General features: G+C 64.1%; 1 protein-coding gene across 5 annotated transcripts; it reads right to left on the reverse strand.

Moving 5' to 3' along the window:
• Positions 1-157: 157 nt before the first annotated feature.
• On the reverse strand, positions 158-16,755 carry BCAN (brevican). Of its 5 annotated transcripts, XM_032093577.1 has the most exons (15): positions 16,548-16,755; positions 11,187-11,282; positions 10,675-11,067; positions 10,358-10,532; positions 10,136-10,263; positions 8,804-9,097; positions 7,348-7,611; positions 6,511-6,630; positions 5,908-6,339; positions 3,741-3,848; positions 3,398-3,556; positions 1,648-1,730; positions 1,160-1,304; positions 795-977; positions 158-712 (listed from the first exon to the last, which is right to left on the reverse strand). In XM_032093577.1, the coding sequence occupies exons 1-15, from the start codon at positions 16,738-16,740 to the stop codon at positions 687-689; spliced, it is 2,799 nt and encodes a 932-aa protein (XP_031949468.1). In that variant the 5' UTR covers positions 16,741-16,755; the 3' UTR covers positions 158-686. The 5 variants fall into 5 exon arrangements, with proteins under 5 accessions (XP_031949468.1, XP_031949471.1, XP_031949470.1 ...); XM_032093580.1 differs by lacking the exon at positions 8,804-9,097; XM_032093579.1 differs by lacking the exon at positions 7,348-7,611.
• Between the last annotated feature and the right edge of the window lie 2,518 nt (positions 16,756-19,273).

A 19,273-nucleotide genomic window follows, 5' to 3' on the forward strand; every position in this document is an offset into this window, starting at 1 on the left:
GATGTGGGGGCACTCTGGGTTGTGTCTCCCTGCTTCGGTGGCTCCTGGGGACATCTGTGTGCCCAGGCTCTCCAGTGCTGCCACGCTCCAACTGTGCAGCCCTGCCAGTCCCATCCCTGTGCCAGGTCCCCCCAAATAACCAGTCACCACTCTGTGCCACCTGTTTACTGGTTTTAATACCCACAGAAGCACAGAGAGGGGGTTTGAGCGACGCGCCCACTCCAAGCCTGCGGCAGCAACTTCTGCCTTTCCAGGGAAGTGCAGAAGCCCCCCCACACCTCAGGATGGGTGCTGAGCTGCAGCAGAGCTTGGATGTCCCCATGTCGACCCCCACCAGGGTGTCACAGGATGAGGACCCTCAGGGTAGAGGTGGGAGAAGATGGCTGGAGGTGATGCTGGCACATCCCTGCCATCCCCTGCCCGTGGTGCCCCCCTTGATTTCAACTCTGTTGTGACTCTGGGAACAGAACTCCTGTTGTGCTGCATTTTGGGCCACTGTCGGTTCCTTTTGAGGGGGTCTTTAATTATTAGGATTTCTTTGTACAGATATAAAACAAACAAGGGGGCAGACACCCAACAGTGAGGTTTCGTGCCACGTCGGGGTCCGTGCCGGGGTCCCAGTGCCGTCCCCATCCACACCAGCTCCAGGGCCTGCAGAGGTGCTGGCTGCTGCCCCAGGGACTCACTCAGTGGTTGGGGGGCTGAGCCAGGCCTGGGGGGAGACAAGAAATCCCAGGTGAAGGGAAAGCGCCGTGCGCAGGTGCTGGGGGGGTCGGGGGGAGCCCGTCACTCACCAGGGCGACAGGCCAGCTGGGGTGGCTCCCACGTGCCGTCCTCGCGGCAGCGGATGACGGGCGAGCGGCGCGGGGCGAAGCCGAGCCGGCACTGGTAGCGAGCGGTGGAGCCGATCTCGTAGCGCTGCTTTGGTTTGCCAAAGGCTCGGGCGTTGCTGAGGGCGGGGGGGGGCCCGCACTGCACTGCAAGGGGGGGGCGGCTCATTGCGGTCAGCCACGGCGGGCCCCCCCAGCCCCGAAAATGCCCAAACGGGCTGAGGGTCCCACGCACAGGACTCGTCTCCCTGCTGTGGAGGTGGTGGGGAAGCCCCTCTTTGGGGCGGTGGGGGGTGCAGCCCCAGCCCCCCAGCCTGGGCACAGCTTACCCAGCCCCATTTTGCAGGTGTAGGAGAGGTGGTAGTTGCAGGGCACGTCACTCCACTGGCCCCCATCGTGCCACACGATGACCACGCAGTTCTCCCCGGAGAGGAAGTAGCTGTCGGGCTGCCCGGGGTGCCAGTTCTCGTAGAGCTGGGGGGACAGGCGGGACGGGATGCACGGGGCATCCCAGCACACCCCTTCAGTGTGGGGGGGGGTTGCTGCGCCAGCACACGCCCATCTGCAGCCTCCTGGCTGTGACATCCCCGTCGGGAATGAGGTCCCACCTCCATGCCCCTTGGCATGGCCGCGGGACCCCAAATCCCAAGGTCTGGCTCCCCTGGGGATGCTCAGCCCAGGTGAGGCAAGCGACTCTGGTTTGAGAGCATCAAAGCCCGGCCCCGGGGCTGGACCCCGGGGCTGGAGGAGGGTAAGGAGGTGCCGGGCGGGGCGGTTCCCCCGGCGGGGGCACACAGGGGTTGGCAGCCCCACTTACCAGGGGGCTCCCATCAGACCACTGGAAATCCCCCTCGATGGTCCGGTCGTTCAGGCCGATCCACTGGTACTCCCTGTACTGGTCTGGGGGACAGCGGGTGTGTTGGGGCGGGGACACATCCAGGTGCCCCAGCACCACCTGTCGGGGGAGTCTGAAAGGGTGCTGGAGGCTGAATTCGGGGAGATTTGCGGTCTGGGGGTGAGTGGGATGTGGGGGTGACTCTCGCCCTTCAGCGGGAAGGTGCTGGGAGGTTTGGGGACAAGGGGAGCCCCGAAAGGGACATGGGGGGACCCTTTTACCCCTCATCCCCGAGGGAGGCGGGACGGGGCTGGCCGGGAGAGGGCGGCAGAGCCCCGGGACCCGCCTGTCCCGCCTGTCCCGCCTGTCCCCGCCTGTCCCCGCAGGTCCCCGCAGGTCCCCGCAGGTCCCCGCCTGTCCCCGCAGGTCCTCACCTGGCTCTGCCGGTCTCCTCCCCTCCCTGCAGGTCCCGAGCTGTCCCTGCAGGTCCCCGCCTGTCCCCCCGGCCCCCACCTGGCCCTGCCGGTTCTCGCCTGTCCCTGCAGATCCCTGTAGGCTCCCCCTGTCCCTGCAGGTCCCTGCACGTCCCCACCTGTCCCTGCAGGTCCGCACCTGGCTCTGCCGGTCCCCACCTGTCCCTGCAGGTCCCAAACTGGCCCTGCAGGTCCCCACATGTCTGCGCCAGTCCCTGCCTGTCCACACCTGGCTCTGCCGGTCCCCACCTGCTTCTGTAGGTCTTTGCCAGTCCCCGCCTGTCCCTGCAAGTCCCCACCTGTCTGCATCAGTCCCCACCTGGCTCTACCAGTCCCTTTTCTGGCCCAGCCAGTCCCTGTGGTTCCCTGCCTGTCCCTACGTGTCTCTGCAGCTCCCTGTGAGGTCTCTCACTGCCCCTTCCTCCTTCACCCTCATGTCCCTTCAGGCCTCTTCGCTCTCTGTCCCATTCCCACACCACTTGTCCCCTGCTCTGCCTCCCCCTGCCTTCCCCCCCCCCCCCCCCCAAGGCTGATTTCAGGCAGGTTATGGCTTTGCCTTCAAATTTACTTGCACACTTCCAACCCTCTGCTGGTCTGTCTGCCCATCACTGGATCATGGAATTTTGTTGGAAAAGGCCTTGCCAGGTCGTCAAGTCCAACCATTCCCCCACAGCCAAGGGCACCACTGTCCCCAGGTGCCACATCCACAAGTCTTTGAAATCCCTCCAGCAATGGGGACTCCCCTGGGCAGCCTGTGCCACCATTTCCATGAAGGAATTTTCCCAATATCCAACCTAAACCTCCCCTGGTGCAACTTGAGGCCATTTCCTCTGGTTCTGTCCCTTGTTCCCTGGGAGCAGAGCCTGGCCCCTACCTGACTCCACCCTCCTATCAGGGAGTTGTAGAGAGGGAGAAGGTCCCCCTGAGCCTCCTTTTCTCCAGGCTGAGCCCCCCCAGCTCTCTCAGCCTCTCCTGGTGCTCCTGCCCCTTTCCCCAGCTCTGTTCCCTTCTCCGGTCACACTCCAGCCCCTCAATGTCTGTCTTGTTGTGAGCAGCCCAGGACTGAGCCTGTCTGCTGCCATGCCTCTCCGTGTCCCTCTCCATATTCTCACCTCTCTATCCATGTGTCCACCCACCCATGCACCAGGCCTGGGCTCTACCCTGGCTCTTTGCTACTTGTTTAAAACTCGCAGCCCAGCACTGAGGGTCCCTGGGCAGAGGTGGAGGGATGCAGCAGGGTCTGGGTCATTGTCACGTACCATTGATGAAGTCCTGCTCTTCGGGGGTCAGGATGGTGGCCAGGTGCCCCCCGTAGTGCCTGCACTGGGTCTCCGCATCCTCCCAGCTCCTCCGAGTGGGGAAGTGCTTGTAGCAGGCTCCCTGGAAGCTGTCCCAGCCGGGGCTGCACCTCCGCAGTGCTGAGCCACGGCGGGGAGCAAGGAGGGAGAGAGGAGAGGGTCAGGGTGATGGAGCCCAACTCACCCCAAGCTCCTGATTTCCCCACATTTCTGTCTCCTGGGCCGCTGGTTCTGCAGCCGAGACAGCAGCAGGAGCTGCGTGGGGATGATCCAGTGTGGCCACGGTGGGACCCAGGGGACTCACGTCTTTCACAGTTGCTGCCTCCGTAGCCAGGCAGGCACAAGCAGGTGAGGTGGGCGCCATCCTCCACACAGGTCCCTCCGTTCAGGCAGGGGTTGGGGACACAGCCACCTGCAAGGCACACGCAGCCGTCCTCACCGCAGAGCTCGGGGACTCCTCAGTGCCCCGCAGTGCCAGAGCCTCATCCCTGCAGTGTCCCACAGCAGCCAGGTCTCTGAGCTGGCTCCTGAGGCCACCAGCTCTGGGGCAGGTGAAGGACTCAGGCGCACCGTGATGTGCCCAGAGCCATCCCACACTGCCCTTCCACCACTGCGTGTGAACAGCTCAGCAACCCCGGCCCAGAGCTGGCCAGACCTGGGCCTTTGGCCTCCCCTTAGGGCACAGAGATGACAGCTGGATGCTCTCATCTCCTATCACTGGGCCCGTTGCCACACCAGCCCCTGGCCCGCTCCCTCTGCCCGGGGCCCTGGAGTGACGCAGTCATTGTGTTTTGGGAGGGGAACATGCAGACGGTAAGATAAACCTCCTGGCACTTCCAGCCACATGTTCTCGGCCTGGCAGCAAGGTGAGTGCACGCCCGTCCCTCTGGTGTCACCTCCAGCCTGGACAGGGCTGATAACTCAGCCGGCACCTTCCCCGCCCCACACAGCCCCACGAGCCCGTCACAGTCATTGATGCACCCAGAGCACATCGTGTGCTCCCAGCCCAGCTCCAGAGCGTGATGAAGGGCTGCTGCCAGCGCCGGCCGAGTGGAGACTCAGAGTCCTTGACCCTCTCCAGCCTAATGATGCCCCATTTTATGGCCCTCGGCTCGGTGCCACCCTCACCCATGCCCAGGGAGCGTCACCTCCCCGCGAGGTGCCAGTGGCTGACTCGGGATGTACAGCTCATCCCCAGCAGACCGAGGCATGGAACAGGATGAGTGATGGAGGGCCCTAATGTCACACGGCTGGCTCTTCCTGAGCATCTGTCCTTGCCAGGGCAAAGGCAGCCACCCCGCGGGCTCTGGCCACTTTCCACAGAGCCCCCTCCGTGCCACGGGACTGGGCAGGGCTCTGCCAGACCAGGGGGGCCCCACATGGTCCCCTCTGCTGCAGCTGCCCTTGCAGGGAGTGGGATGGGGCAGAGGTGGCAGGGGCTTGGCTGCAGGACAGGAATCAGAGCTGGGATCATCCCAGTGGGGGGGCCAGAGGGTGGGGCTGGTGGGTGACACCCACCCACAGCAGGTCGTGTTCCCACTGCTCACCCATCTCAGCCCCCATGTGGGGGGACTGGGGCTCAGGGGGTGGGGGACATAGTCCACAGGGGACTGCAGCGATTTCAGGGTGCTCGGCCACTGGGAGCTGCACAAGGCAGGGTGGTCTTGGTGGGGTTCTGCACCCCATGACCCATCAGTGTCCCCCATGTCTCTCTCCCTGCTCATGCCATGCAGCATCCAGCTCTCATCCCTCCTCCCGGGGCGGTGCAGGAACAGTCAGTCCCAGGGGGGCCACATGGAGGGTGCAAAGCAGCCATACCCCTCCCAGACCTCACAGGGGTCCCATCCACCCCATTCCCGGGGACTCGCAGGGCCGGGATCGGGGGATTAGTTCGTCAGTGGGAGAGGCGCATGGGCAGCAGGCGCAAGGACGAAGGGAAGAGCTCGCCGAGATGCTTGTTCTACAAAGCCTTTAATTCCCTTTATTAGTACCACGGTTAGTCAGAGCAGGGGCTGGGGCCACCTTTTGCTTATTGGGCTTTTTCATGGAAACAGTCATTAAAACACTTCACAGAAGTAGAAAAGATTTAAGTGCATGCAGAGATCAGACCAATTTGTTTGACAAATATGTGCTTCTCCAGACCTATAACCTTCCCTTACCCAGCTGAGGAGGAGAGAGAGAGAAAGAGGAGAGATGGACAGACGGACAGACAGAGGGAAGCACAGCGTGAAGGAAAGGTGTTGGCTATCTCTAGTGCCAGAGAGCAGCCAGGAGGGCTGCACCGAGGGCAAGGGTGGCACGGCAGGGACCCTGGGCCGAGCAGGCACCCGCCCCGACGCTGGCCCGCTCGGTGGGCAGGGCGGGCAGGGGCACAGCCGTGCTGGGGGCTGGGTCCCCCAATGGGGTCCCCGTCAGGACCACCCCAGAACTGTCAGTACGGGGAGAGGTGAGGCCATCCCTGAGGGTCCCACCTGGTTCTCCAGGAACGGCTGCAAGGAAACCCTCCACGGTTGCAATGGAGGGAGCAGGTTGCTCTTCCTCCTCCTCCTCCTCCTCCTCGGAAGCTGCAGCAGGCATCCCGCGGTCAGCGCCCGGCGGTGGCGGCGCAGCCTCCTCTCCTCCCGGGGCCGGTGCGCTGCTGCTGCCAGGCAGCTCTGCGTGCCACGGTGTCACCGCGGGGACAGTGCTGCCGTCCCCCGGGACCCCAGGCGAGGGGAGCCACACGGCTCCCGACTGCTCCTCCCCCTCCTCCTGCGTCTGCGAGGGCGCGGGAGGCAGCGGGGACGCCGCGGGGCTTTCCACCACGTCTCCGGAGAGCTCGGCGTCTTCGGCGGCAGGAACGGGGGTGCTCGCCCCGCCGGACTTGTGACCGCGGCGGGGGGTCCCGCCAGGTTCTCGGCTCTCTGTCGAGGTGGCAGAAGCGGCACTGGTTGGCGATGTCATACGGTGCCCAGGTGCCCCAGGGCTGGCAGCGTGGGCCGGCCGCCCCAAGGCGTCCCGCGGGCGGTCGGGGCGCTGTGTGGGGGCGACGGGGCTGGGCGGCCGAGGAAAGCCCTCAGGAGGCTCCGTGTCACCTGCTGGGGCACCGGTGGGTCCCTCTGGCTCCAGGGGCTGGCTGGGGTCTCGCCCTCCGCCCGGGCTCTCCGCCGATGTGCTGCCAGGGCCCCCGCCCGGCGCTGCTCCCTGCTCCTCCTCTGCAAAGGGCAAGGCAGAAAGGCAGTGAGGGGCCGGCGCCGGGAGGCAGCCGGAGCGCGGGGCTGCGGGCACCGGCATCGCCTGCCAGCACTGCCAGTCTTGCTCGCACAAAGGTGCGTGGGGAGATGGAAGTGGCCCCGAGCCCGTGTGACACTGTCCCCTCTGAACCGGCACGGCTGACTGAGCTCTGGCCCGGCCACTGCCAAGCCCAGCCCCGGCTTTCCTGTGGTGGGGGCCATGCTCAGCCCCTCACCGCTGCACCTCGCCTCGTGTCCCTCCAGCTGCCAGCTCCCTTCTCCAGTTCCTTGCGCTGCTAAACCATGGTCCAGCACAGACCCTGTCCACTGGACTCCAGCCGAGGGACACGCGGATGTCCCCGTGCCACTGCACAGCCCTACACTGGTGCCCCGGCCATGGGTGCCGCCTCCACGGGAAGGATGGGGACAGCTGGGTGACCCGGGCACCCTCAGGTGCCTCTGACCTCTCCTTGCAATCCTGGTGCCTCCATCCTGTGGCTGCTCTGTGTGTCCCAGCCCTGGCAGCACCACAGCAGCTGCTTGAGCCACGGGTGTGGGACAGTCCCTGCCCCACTGTCCCTGTCCCCCCATTCTCCTCTGCAGGGGATGGGCTCCCCAGCTTCACACCGCAGCCTAGGGGGACACCTGCCTCAGGGACAGCCAGGGCTGTGGGGAAAAGGGAGGCAGAGGTGGGGTGACCTGAGGACACGGAGGTAGCTAGCGGGGGGTGCCGGGCCCCTGGCCCCAGTGCGTCTTCAGGGGACTGGCTCGGCTTTTCCAGCTCAGCGTCCTCAAAGAAAGGGACGGCGTAAATAGCCCCTCGCGACTCAATCTCCACTTGCGCTCTGGGCAGCTGCAGCTCCTCCAGCTTTTCTGCCACTGTGACAATCTCCTGGAGGAGATTCTCCTCGGGCTCTTGGGCTTGGTATTTTCCTGCAGCCTCAGGGAAAGAGTTTGTCCCTTCTGTGGGCAGAAAGAAAGTGGGATATTACTGCCCTGTCCTGGCTCCATGGCAAGCAGAGATGACCTCACCCCAGAGCAGGTCTGGAGCCTTGGCACCCCAGTAGGGACCCAGCTCTCCTCAGTCTCCCCTTCTCCCTCTAGACAGGGTCAGCACAGGGGAGGATCAGGCCCTCCCAGGCGCTGGCAGAGCCAACAGCCCCAGTAGGAGCTGTGGGGCTCGGCAGCACAGGATGGGGCCAGACCCTAAACCCTGCATTCCCCTCCCTGTGGGGATCCTTCTCTACTCCCGGGGGGGAGGGCAGACGTGCACGGGGAGTTAGTGGGTTACAGGGGTTGTGGAATCATGGGACGGGTCCATCCTGCCTAAGCCATGTCTTTCCCTGCTGAGAGATGGCAAAACTGAGGCACAGAGATGCACGGCATCCCCATACCGTGAGCCCCCATGGCCCTGAGCGGATACACGGAGATGTGGGATCAGGCAGGAGGAGTGGAGGGACAGCCCTTCTGCCTTCCGTGCCCGTTATCTCTGCCAGCCTCTGTCCTTCCTCATCGCTCGCAGGCAGTGCCATGCCGCTGCCCACAGGTCTCCTTCCTGCCCACCGCAGGAGATATCGCCCCAAACCAGCCTGGCAGGCTGCATCCCACAGCCCCAGGGACCCAGGAGTGCCTCCCAGGCCAGCAGCCCTGGGGGATGAACCCTCTCGGAGCCGTGCCCACAGAGCTCATGCAGACCGACGGTGCCATGCAGGACATCCCTGTTCTGTCACAATAAAGTGGCACGAAGTACTGAGGACATACATGCAGGGGGTCCCTACTCTGCCACAAAGTGTCAGCATGCACTGTTGAGACTACGCAGAGCATCCGTCCTCTATCGAGAGGTATCAGCATGCAGTGTCAGGACCATGCAGGTTATCCCTCCCCTGGCACGGTGTATTGGCATGCAAGGCACCCCTATCCCACCACAGCAGGCTGAGACGGAACCAAACACCCACCCCCGCTCTGCCCCGACAGCGCAGCACCCGGCACAGAGAGCACGCAGGGATCCCACCACAACCCCGGCCCCACAGGACACCCCGGCTCTGCTGCACCCAGCGCACCCGCCGGGCACACGCACCCCTGTCCGGAGGCTTCCCGAGGCCTCCCACTGGTCCCTGCCTGGGAGCATCTGCGGGCCAGCGGTGCCCCTCTTTACCTCGGAAGCAGTACGCATCGTATCTGCTCTGGGCATCGGGGAATCCCGTCTGGTTGCGGAAGAGGAAGATGGTTTTGACGCCCGGCAGAGCCCCACCGCAGCGCTCCCGGGGGGTGACGATGGGGTAGCGGACGCTGCCGTCGGCCAGCCAGCCGGGGCTGCAGGCGTCCAGCCCCGCGTTCCAGGCTGCGTAGAGCTGCCCCGGGCTCGCCAGCTCCGCGCCCAGCGCCCGGCAGCGCTGCGCCGCCTCCTCCAGCGTGAACCTGTCTGGGGCCGTCTCCAAAAAGATCTCCCCTGCGAAGAGAGGAAGGAGACGAGCGTCAGAGCTGGGGAGTGCGGCACGGGCTGCGGGAGCCCCCTCACCTCCTCCGCTCTCTGCATGACCCCAGGAGCTGGCGTGGAGAGGGAGACTCTGGTGTGTGGTGGCACACCAGGGGCTGGAGGAGGCCTGCCTTCCTGCCTCCTTCCCTGCCTGCCTTCCTCCCTCCTTCCTGCCTGCTTCCCTGTCTGCTTTCCTTCCTGGCTGCTTCCCTGCTTCCCTGCCTGCATCCCTGCCTGCATCCCTGCCTGCCTTCCTGCCTCCCTGCACAGCCACAGCGCAGGCACGGCTGGAGCTCTCACGCCACGTGGGATTCCTGCCCTTGCAAACGGACCTGAGACTTTGAAGCGCCCGTGAACGGGCCTGCAGAGGAGCAGGTCCGCGCCCTGCACGGTGCAATCCATGTGTGGGACATTTCTAAGGAGAACTGCAAGCTCTGTGGTGGGGCTGAGGAGGGCTGGAGGCCGCTGCCCTAAGGCACGGCACGGATCAGCCCCCACGACTGCACTGCTCTCCCTGTCCCAGCGCATCATCCCCTGCACACAAGGGACGTGTCCCTCATCCCTGTCACCTGCCTGGCACCACCCAACCGACCCCACAGCAGCTGCCACCACCGCTGGGGAGCCCCATCAGGACCCAAAGGAGTGACCAGCCACCCCCATGCACACGCAGCCAGGCAGGATCTGCAGCCCTGCATCACATGCAAAGCACGGCATGAGCACAAACCCCACAAACCCCAAACCATCACACACAGCATGCTGCTGCTCTGGGGCAGACGGCTGTGGGCACACCCCAGCCCGAGCACTGCCTGCTGCAAGGGAGAGAGCACCACACCCCACCAGACTGAACCAGGAATGCTTTAGGAAGCAGCACAGCAAGTCCCCGCACCCGAGAGACAGCACCTGCAGTGCAGGGCAGCTTTTACACTTGGTTTTACAACGGGTTACAGGGGCGAGTTAGTGTGGGAGCAAAGGCAGAGGAGGGCAAAAGATGGCTGGCAGCACCACGGGCACCTGGGAGGTCTTCAGCGTAGCAGTACACATCGTACATGTCCTCCGGGTCCACCACTCCGTAGTTCCTCACCCCGGGGAAGCCGTTCATGTCTCCGTAACAGGCCTCGCGGGGTGTCTGGATGGGGTACCTGGGGCAAGAAAGCACAGGGAAGGGCTGGTGACTGGCGAGGGAATGATGGGGTGAGGCCATGGGTGCAAGGCCCGGGCAGCTGTGGTGCCCACCTGACGGTCTGGTCGGCGATCCAGCCGGCGTCACACTGCTCGTAGCCACCCAGGTAGGCAGCATAGAGCTGCTCGGGGGTGGCGATGCTGGCGCCGATCCGGGCACAAGCTTCCTGCGCCTCGGCAAAGGTGTAGGCGTAGCGCATGGAGCCCTCCCGGTAGTGGAACACCACCCCTGGGGGCAGACACGGGCATGGGCAAGGGGCTTCACAGCAGCCCCCACCCACGTGGGTGCAGATGCACCCAGGGGGGCATTTGCTGAGCCAGGAGAGGGCCCCGACCCCCCCCAAATCCCACCACTCCCCACCTTGAAGTACCTTTGACTTTGACATGGAGGATGTCATGGCCGTCCTCGATGCCGTGCTGCACGTCACAGCGGTAGATGCCCGAGTCGTTGGGGCGCAGCTCGGTGAGCAGCAGGGAGGCGTTGGTGTAGCGCTGGTGAAAGATGGGCAGGGAGGCGCGCAGCCGATAGTCCTCGCTCACTTTCACCCTGTCGCCCCGAGCTACCAAGATCTCCACCTCCCTGCCCTCAGAGATGAAGGTCCACTTGACCCGGGGGGTTCCCAGGACCGCCCGGCGGCCGCCCGTGGCAGCGGTGGGCTGGGGGCCAAGGTAGGTGATGAGGCAGGGGATGGTGATGTCGCCTGCCAGCACAGCGTCGAGGGCTGGGTGGCGTGGGATGGAGACCTGCAGAGCCTTGAGGTCCTCTGGGTGGGAGAAGAGAGGAGCCATGAGCAGGACTGGTGTGGGGCCCCCCCGAGACCCTCACGGCAGGGCAGCAACGGGGCAGGGAGTTACACAAATGTGGGCGATGGTGCCGAGTTACCTGTGCCATCTCCGGGGCCAAACACCTCCGGGACCGCTGTGGGGACAAACACCCAGAGCAGCAGCAGCAGCGGGAGGGCTGGGGCCATGCTCTGCCCTGCAAGGGGGGAGCAAAAACCACCAGCTGTGCTTAGAATCCATAAAAGCATCAAAAATACCCCATCCCTGCATCAGGGGGAGTGTCTGGGGAGATCCCTCAGCCCATGTGTGTGGGGATGGGGTGATGCACACAGCATTGGGGCACAGAGGGAGAGGTCAGCTCTGGCACGGCCGCAGAGTAACCTGGACCCTTGGACAGTGGAGAGGAGAGGGGAGGAAATGTGCCCTGGTTCACAGGAGGTAGAAGACAACATGAGCAACCAGGACCATTGGCTGGGAGCCACTGGGTGCCATCCAGCCCCTCTGACCTCCCCTGGGAGCTGGGTCCCCTGGGGACAGCAGAGTCCAGCCTGGCCCGGACAGCAGAGACGGCCTGAGCCCAAGCACCGGCTGCAGTGGCCAGGGAGGCGATGCCAGCACCAGGGCCATGTGCCCACGGTGCCACCGTGAGAAACCTCAGGAAGGGTTTGAACAGTGGCTGTTTGGTCAGGAAAGAGGTGGTGAGGGAGGCGAGGGAGCCAGCAGGGCACACATGGGTGCTCGCGCTGCTGCACGCACGTTTTGGCACGGGTGTGCACACGCGTGTGCGTGCACTTGTGCACGTGTGCGCTGCCGGGGGCGGCCACGGAGGGAGCTGAGGTCAGCGGGCTGCCGGGGGGACAGCCCAGAGCACACAAAGCACGGGGCAGAGGGGGAGGGAAGGAGCAGGACGGCTTCTTTGCCATTCAGCTCACGCTGGAGGCTCCCCGCGCGCGGGCTGGGAAAACCGAGGCTGACCAAAGCAGCCATTATGTCCCAGGCCTCTCTCAGGCTGCCTGGCACAAAGGGCTCTCACCGGTGGGCTGGGGACCAGCGCTGAAAGGAGAGCCCAGTGGGCAGCACCACCATCACCAGCCCTCTCCGGGAAGCAGCACAGGGGGTGACGGGCATGTCCCAGGGGGGCTCCGGCTGCCCTTGCTGCTCTTGCAGCCATCCAGAGAGGACGCTGATGCTGGGAATGTGGGGAGATGTCCCTGCTGGATGCACTGCTCCAATACCCCCTCACCCCTCTGCAGAGGCTCCTTGTGGGGCTCGAGGATCCTCAGCCTCCCGTGCCAGGGATGCATTGTGCCATTCCCTGGGAACAGCGCACCCTGAGGCTCGCAGCAGCTTTGTAATTTATGAGCTCTTTGCGCCGTATTGATTCCAGCAGCCACAGAAGCAGCTTAGGCAGCTCCATGTCCAGTCACTGGCCACCAGGAACAGCCTGACAGGAGGCTGTCCTGGTCACCTGCATCCCTCCTCAAGCAGTGTTCCCAGAGTGTGCCCAGGAGACCACTGCTCTGGGGAGGGGGTGTGAATACAGCCCTGGGCACCAAACACTGTGCATGCACACCCCAGCACCAATTACCATGGACACACAGCCCCTGGAACCACGGACACACAACCCTGGCACCACACGCCAGTGATGTACATTCCCTGGCACGCCACACCATGAACACGCAGCCCCTGGAGCCATGGACAAAAAACCCTGGCACCACACACCATGAACATACAGCCTCTGGCATGACACACCACGGATGCACAGCCCCTGGCACCATGGACACACAGCCCTGGCAGCACACACCAGGTGCATTCCCTGGCACCACGCGCCATGGGTGTACAGCCCATAGCACAGGGCCCTGTCCGTGCACAGCTCCTAACACCAAACTCTGTGAACTTGAAGCCCCTGGCACCACACGCCATGGGCATCGACCATCCTGTGCAGACCACAAACGTCCCCTTCCCAGCAGGAGCTCAGCAGGAGCAGCCAAAGCTTGATTGCCCAGGACCTTGCCAGTGGTGCCAGGGCCAAGCCAGGGGCTTTCCGTGCTCCGGACGGATATTTTGAATGCAGCCCCATGGTTCTGGACCAAGGGACAAAACCCTCCTGCGTGGCAGCCGTGGCCAGGCTCCAGCACGGGGGCTGGTGCCACCCCCCGGGCAGCCAAGCGAGGAAGGCTTTTGTCACAGGCACCTTTTCTTCCCGTCCCCAAGGCGCCATGGTGGCGCGGACAGCAGCCCTGAAGCCCTGGGGAGGAAATCCAAGTGATAAAACTCCACAGGAATTGGGCAAGCTGGAGTGTCTCATCCCCTCCTATGCCCATCCCTGACTGGACCAGTGTGCTGGCACTGGGAATGGGATGTGGAAAGGGTTAAACCCAGTTTTACCCTGCCCATGGGGGATGTCCCGAAGTCCTGGAGTCCCATGATGACAAGAGATGCTCAGACATCAAGTTTGGGGTTTGGGGTTGGATTTTTGCGTTGGGTTTTTTTCCTGTTTTCCACAAATGGAAAATCTTTTGACCCACACGTCATGAGGGAAAAGCTGGGAGCAGGACTAGGGAAGGGCAGCCAAAAAATGTTGAATGGGTATAATGGCAGCAACTTGTGAGGCTCAATGGTCCCAGAGACCTCAGAGCTCAGGAGCTGCCAGGATCAGACAGACAAACAGGCACGCACGCACGTGGCAGGGCCTGCTAACCTCCATTTCTGTGGGAAACCAGGTGGAAAATGGAGCTGAAGTCTATTTTGGGACAGGAATGATCTTTCTTTCTCCCCGGAGCTCGGCCCTGCTTTCAGATCTGGCTCCTTGAACACAGGACCTGCAGGATCTGGGGCTGCAGCACCTGCTCCAGGGCTCGATGCAGGAGATGCTGCGAGTGGCTGGCCGGGGGGGTGTCCCTTTTCATCTCCGGAGAGGGGTTTTCTTCTCCGCGGCCCCTTGTCCCCTCCACGTGATGGTTGCTCATCGCGGCTCCCAAGGTGCCCTGGCAGCCCGCAGCGAGCTGGAGGAGGGGGGAGCAGAGCGGTGGCTTTCCAGGGATGCTCAGCTGCAGAATGAGTCAGCAGCCGCCGGCACAGCCTGGCCCCGCTCCAGCCCCATCCCCACCAGCAAAGGGCTCCGGACACGCCGCTGCCGCCCCGGACGGCGACGGAGCCGCAGCCCCGGCCGCGGCCACCGTTCGCACGTGGCTGAGCCGTGGCCGTCCCCCCCGGAGCTGCAAACTGCCGCTGCGTCCAGGACCCGTCCCCACCCCCGCGGGCGGGTGGGGTGCGACCATCGGAGGGGTCCCCGGAGTGGGGCCGTGCCAGGGACACGCCAGCTCAGGGATGCGCGGGGAGCGCCCGGCAGCTTCTTGGCAGCGGCTGCTGGCAGAGCTTAAAAGGCCGGAAGCAGGTGGGGAGAAGGGGGGTCCCTCGGGTCCCTCCAGCTGCCAGAACCCCTCGCCCCCCCCCCCCAACAGGGAGAAAGGGGCTCCTTGTTGCACGGGGGTCCGGGAGAGCACAGGAAGAGGAGGGAGATTCAGTCCCGCACAGAGGGGTGGGGGTGGGAGCAGACCCCGCAGGAGCCGCCAGGGACACACGAGCACGTGTACCCCTGGGTAAGTGTGTCACACGCACACGTGAAGGTTTGCACACCCATCCCCGCCTCCCCCGGCTCTGGGGCTCAGGTGGGGAAACTGAGGCACGAGGTGGGACGGTAGTGAGAGGTGGAGCATGGGGGTCCCAGATTCCGGCAGGGGTGGAACCCAGCCCCGCTGCCGCTCACCAGCAAATCTGCATCTCCCCGCTCCCAGCACAAAACCTCCCCATCTCCCAGTTTCCCCAGTCTAAAAACACTCCCTGAAAAGCAGCCCTAAAATATCCTGCTCACCCTCTCCCTGCCATGCCTGAGCCCAGAAGTTGGAAAAGGCTCCAGGCTGGGGCAGAGGGAGGTTTCTCCCACCCCCCGGGCGGCCAAAAGGAAGAGCAACAGGTTCTGGGTTGGGCCGAGATAGGAGAAGTCGGCGTGACAGGAGCAGCGGCCCCTGGCAGAGCTGCTCAAGGGCAGCCCCTTCATCCTGGGGACGAAATGCTCCGGCTGCGGGAGGGGAAGGGGACTGCAGTAAAATTCCCTCTCCCCGGGACACCCCACGGTGGATCTGGGGTTCACACCGGGGCTGCTTGATTGGAAAAAGCCGTGAAAATCCTGAAAATTTTCCCCCTGGTCCCTCCTGCCGCCCCCACTGGGAAACCAGCAGAGGGTGGGGACAGAGCTGAGAGAGCCGAGGGAGGACAGGGAGACCCGGCGGTGCCCTACAGCCATCCCAAACCTTGGGCTCGGCCCCAGCCCCCCGGGACCCGGCAGCTTTGCCCCTGAACCCAGCCCACCCCCACGGGGAGCAGCGACACGGCCGGGCAGGAGTGGGGCGAGCCGGATCCCTGTCTGGCTCCGTGCCTCAGTTTCCCTTTCCATTGCTACCCTGACTGCAGCCTCCTTGGGACAAGGACCCAGCCAGAGACTCTGCAGGACACACGGGGAGGACTCACGGAACACACCAGACCCATCCTGGATCCCTGACCCCTGTCCCAAAACGAGGGTCCTGTGGGAGCAGCTGCTGGAGCAGCCCGGGAAGTGCCCCTTCTGCCCAACACCTTCGAGCCGCGCTGCCGGAGGGGCTGCGGGACGGGCTGGGCTCCAGGCTACAGCAGCCGGGCAGCACCGAAGTCCTTTCTCCTTCCAACTTCGCAAGAGCCCCCCCAGCCCCCGCTCTGCCTCCGGCGCTGCGGAGCCGCTACAAGCTGCTCCCTTTGAAAAAAAAACTTGCAGCGCGATGCTGCGCTCGGGAGGGTCGGTGACAAGGACAAACCTCCCCGAAGCGGCACCGAGGGGTCCCGCAGCCCCGAGCATCCCCCGCTGCAGGGCAGGAGGACGCCCTGTGCCCCCCGCGCCTGCATCCCGCGGGGAAAAGCACCGGGAAACCTCTCGGCATCCCCACGCCGGCTCAGGTCTCGTCTCACTTTCTGCCCGTGCGGAGGTGAAACGCGATATTGGAATGAAAAGCGCAGTACGGCAGCGCCCCGGGGACACCGCAGCGCCCGGGGCGCCGCCGGCCCCACTCGCTCCCCGCACCCCACCTTGCTCCGTGCGTGGCGGCAGCCCCGCGGCGGGGGCCCCTCTGTGCGGCGGGGGGAACGGCAGCGCGGGCGGGGGGTCCCCTGGCCCGGGGTCCCGGCGTGGGGCTGAGCTGCGGCTCCTCCGGGGCAGCGCGGGCAGCGGGCGGCAGCAGGTTGGCAGGACGGCTGGGAAGGAGCTGCACCAGGCATAAGTGCAGGCACCGAGAAAAGAGGCTTCTGTGTGTGTGTCCGTGTCCTCCACTCTTCTTCTTTTTTTTTTTTTTCTCCCTTCCCTTTTTCCCTCCTCCTTTTATATTTATTCCTTCCCCTAATTAAGAAGGGAAAAAAAAAAAAGAGATATTACCGTGTTGGCAGGCGCCTCGTCCCTCCCCGTCCCTCCCTCCTGGCAGCTGGCAAACCCCGCACGAGAGGAGGATGCTGAGCCCGGGCACGGTGTTAACCCAATGCAGCAGAAGTGGGGGAGCAGCTGGCGCTGGCTGCCCCGGACCCCGCCAGAGGATGGGGGGGTCTCCCCACCACAGCCCCCGCCATGGCATGGGAATGCCCTTGGAATGGTTATTCCTTGTATTTGGCAGCTTCAGCTGGACGGGGAGGGGGCCACGGGCGGGGGTCCCGGTAGCCAGCAGAGGCTTTGTGATGCAAAAGCCCTTTTGCTGCGAGGCTGAGGTGGGTGGAGGCACCGTCCGAGGGCTGAAGGAACCCAGGGGCTTTGCCGGCCCCGAGAGGGTGGGGGGAGCAGCCAGAGCCGAGCTCCCAGCACAACATTCACAGCCAAGTTTGGTCCGGCAGAGAGATGCCGTGCCTCAGTTTACCCACCTGCATCTGCGTCAGGGCCAGGATAACTTATGCATCTTTAGGCTGGAATGATGGTTCCTGGAGGAACGTGTGGGACCTGGGCACCCAGTGAGGTCTGGGGGGCAGCTGGGACCCCTCACTTGCAGACTCAAGCCCCTTGGCAGAAGGGCAGCACCCAGGAGCTGGCATCAGGGATTTTTTTAACCAGATCTCGCTCAAACTTTCCCTGGCACGGAGCATTCCCTGCCCGGGGGGGCGGCGCGGAGCCTGCCAGGGAATTGCTCGGGTGAGTTTGCAGAAAGCCGCAGCTCCTGAGCAGAATTAATCATTTGTCGCCCTGGGAAATAATTGCAGGCGGCAGAGTCGGTCTCGTTAGCGGAGCGGTTCGGGGGGGGCTGAGTGTCCAGCGGGTGATGCTCGGCCGGGGGGACACTCGCACCGCAGCGCTCTGCCCGCCGGGCACGGCGCCGGGACGGGCACCGGGACGGGCAGGAGAGAAACCCCAGGGCTGGCCCAGCCTCTGCCCCCCTAAACCCAACCCATGAGGTCACATCCTGCACCCGGATGGGAAATCCATGCAAAAAAATGCACTCTGTGGGAAAGGGCTCGCGGCTGGGGGAACCGCGAAGTGCCTGCTCAGCAAGGAGCGTCCCCCATCCTAATTGGGAACAAATGTTCCGGCAAGCCTGGGGTTTCCTTGCTGGCTCAGAGGGAACTTTCCAGGGCTGCTGCTCTGCCAGCTCCTTCCCAAGGCAGCTCCTGGTCCTTCCTGGCTGTTGGCATCAATGGGGCAAAGTCCTTGGGACATCCAGCTCCTGGAAGGGGCAGGAGGGAAGGGAGAGAAGCGAGGCAGGAGCAGGGCACAACCCTTGTTGGACACCAGAGAGTCCCCATCCCTGCCTACAGTTCCAGAGATGCTGGGGCTCAGCCCTCACCATTAGCTCAGCCCCAGCAGCCAAGGGCACAGAAAGGTCCCCACAGGGACCCTCAACCACCACAACTCCCCAGCCCCAGCTGAGTTCCAGCTGGAAGGGCCCCAGTGCCCAGCTGTGTTTCCTCCTCCTCCTCCAGCCCTGCTCAAAGTCACGTACCAGCATCTGCCATGCACCCCGTGCCAAGCACATGCCAGCTCCCACCCTGGGGCTGCAGGGCTGGGACACCCTCAAACTGCCACCCCCACAAACCTCTGCCACTGCTGAGTGGCCACAGACATCCCATTCCCAGGGGGTCCTGACCCTGAGAGCCCCTCAGGGGTGCCACCCCACGGAGTCCTGACCCCAAGTACCTCTCAGGGGCACAGATATCCCATTCCCAGGGGGTCCTGACCCCAAGCATTCCCCAGAGGTCTGGACATCTCCCTCCTGAGAAGCTTCTAACCCTGAGCGTCACCCAGTGACACAGACATCCCCATCCTAGGGCATCCTGGACTCAAGCATTCCCCAGGGACACGGACATGCACCTCCTGAGAGACTCCTGACCATGAACATCCCTCAGGGAGAAGGACACCTCCCTTCTGAGAGTCTCCTGACCGCAGCCATTCCCCAGGAACACAGACATCCCCATCCCAAGTCGCTCACAACCCCGAGCACACCGCGGGAGGAAGGGATACACAGCCATCTGCACTCCAGGGTGCCCCCAGCTCTGCCCCCTGGCTCCCCCACACAGGGAAGCACTGGGACCCCTCAACACCCCTGGGGACCCTGAGTCCTCCCTGGGCTGCAGGATTGGGACCATCCCACTGAGCCCTCCTGTTGGCTGAGAGAGAGGGGACCCAGCACAGTGGGGAGCCCCAAAACAAGGGCAGGAGGAGGAAGAGGAGGACAAGGCCAGGGAGGGAGGAAATGCTCATTCCCAGGGCACCTCCCAGTGTACCCGTGAGCACTGGGGGTCTTCTTGCAGCCAACACCAGTATTGGGGGCACCTGAACATCCCAGGGACACCCAAGAGGAGGTGGAAAGGAGGAAAGTGGGAGCAGCCAGGCAGCAGGGGAGGCCAGCTCTGGAGCTGATGTGCTGTGGAAATGAGGAGGAGGAGGATAAAGACATGCAGCAGGGCTTCATCACCCCCCTGTCCGGAGCTCTGGGGACCCCAGATCAATTATCTGACCGCAGCGCTCCCTGTGCTCCTTAATGGCATTTCAGTCTTGGCTGTGAGAGGCAAACCAGAGCCGGGCCAAGGAGCCAGACAGGATGTCTGGCCGGAGATGAGCCGGAAAGATGATGCCTTTGGGGACCCGGGTCATCCCCCTCGCCCACCCCACCATCCAGGCACCAG

The sequence above is a fragment of the Corvus moneduloides genome, chromosome 29 (assembly GCF_009650955.1).
Source record: "Corvus moneduloides isolate bCorMon1 chromosome 29, bCorMon1.pri, whole genome shotgun sequence".
NCBI lineage: Eukaryota > Metazoa > Chordata > Aves > Passeriformes > Corvidae > Corvus > Corvus moneduloides.

Excerpts from the sequence above, each read along its gene's own strand:
- BCAN (XM_032093576.1), bottom strand. The coding sequence starts at position 16,740 with ATGCCATGGCGGGGGCTGTGGTGGGGAGACCCCCCCATCCTCTGGCGG. Across the intron at positions 11,068-11,186 it reads TGGCCCCGGAGATGGCACAG|AGGACCTCAAGGCTCTGCAG; the intron begins GTAACTCGGCAC and ends TCTCCCACCCAG. Across the intron at positions 1,305-1,647 it reads GGTCTGATGGGAGCCCCCTG|CTCTACGAGAACTGGCACCC; the intron begins GTAAGTGGGGCT and ends CTGTCCCCCCAG.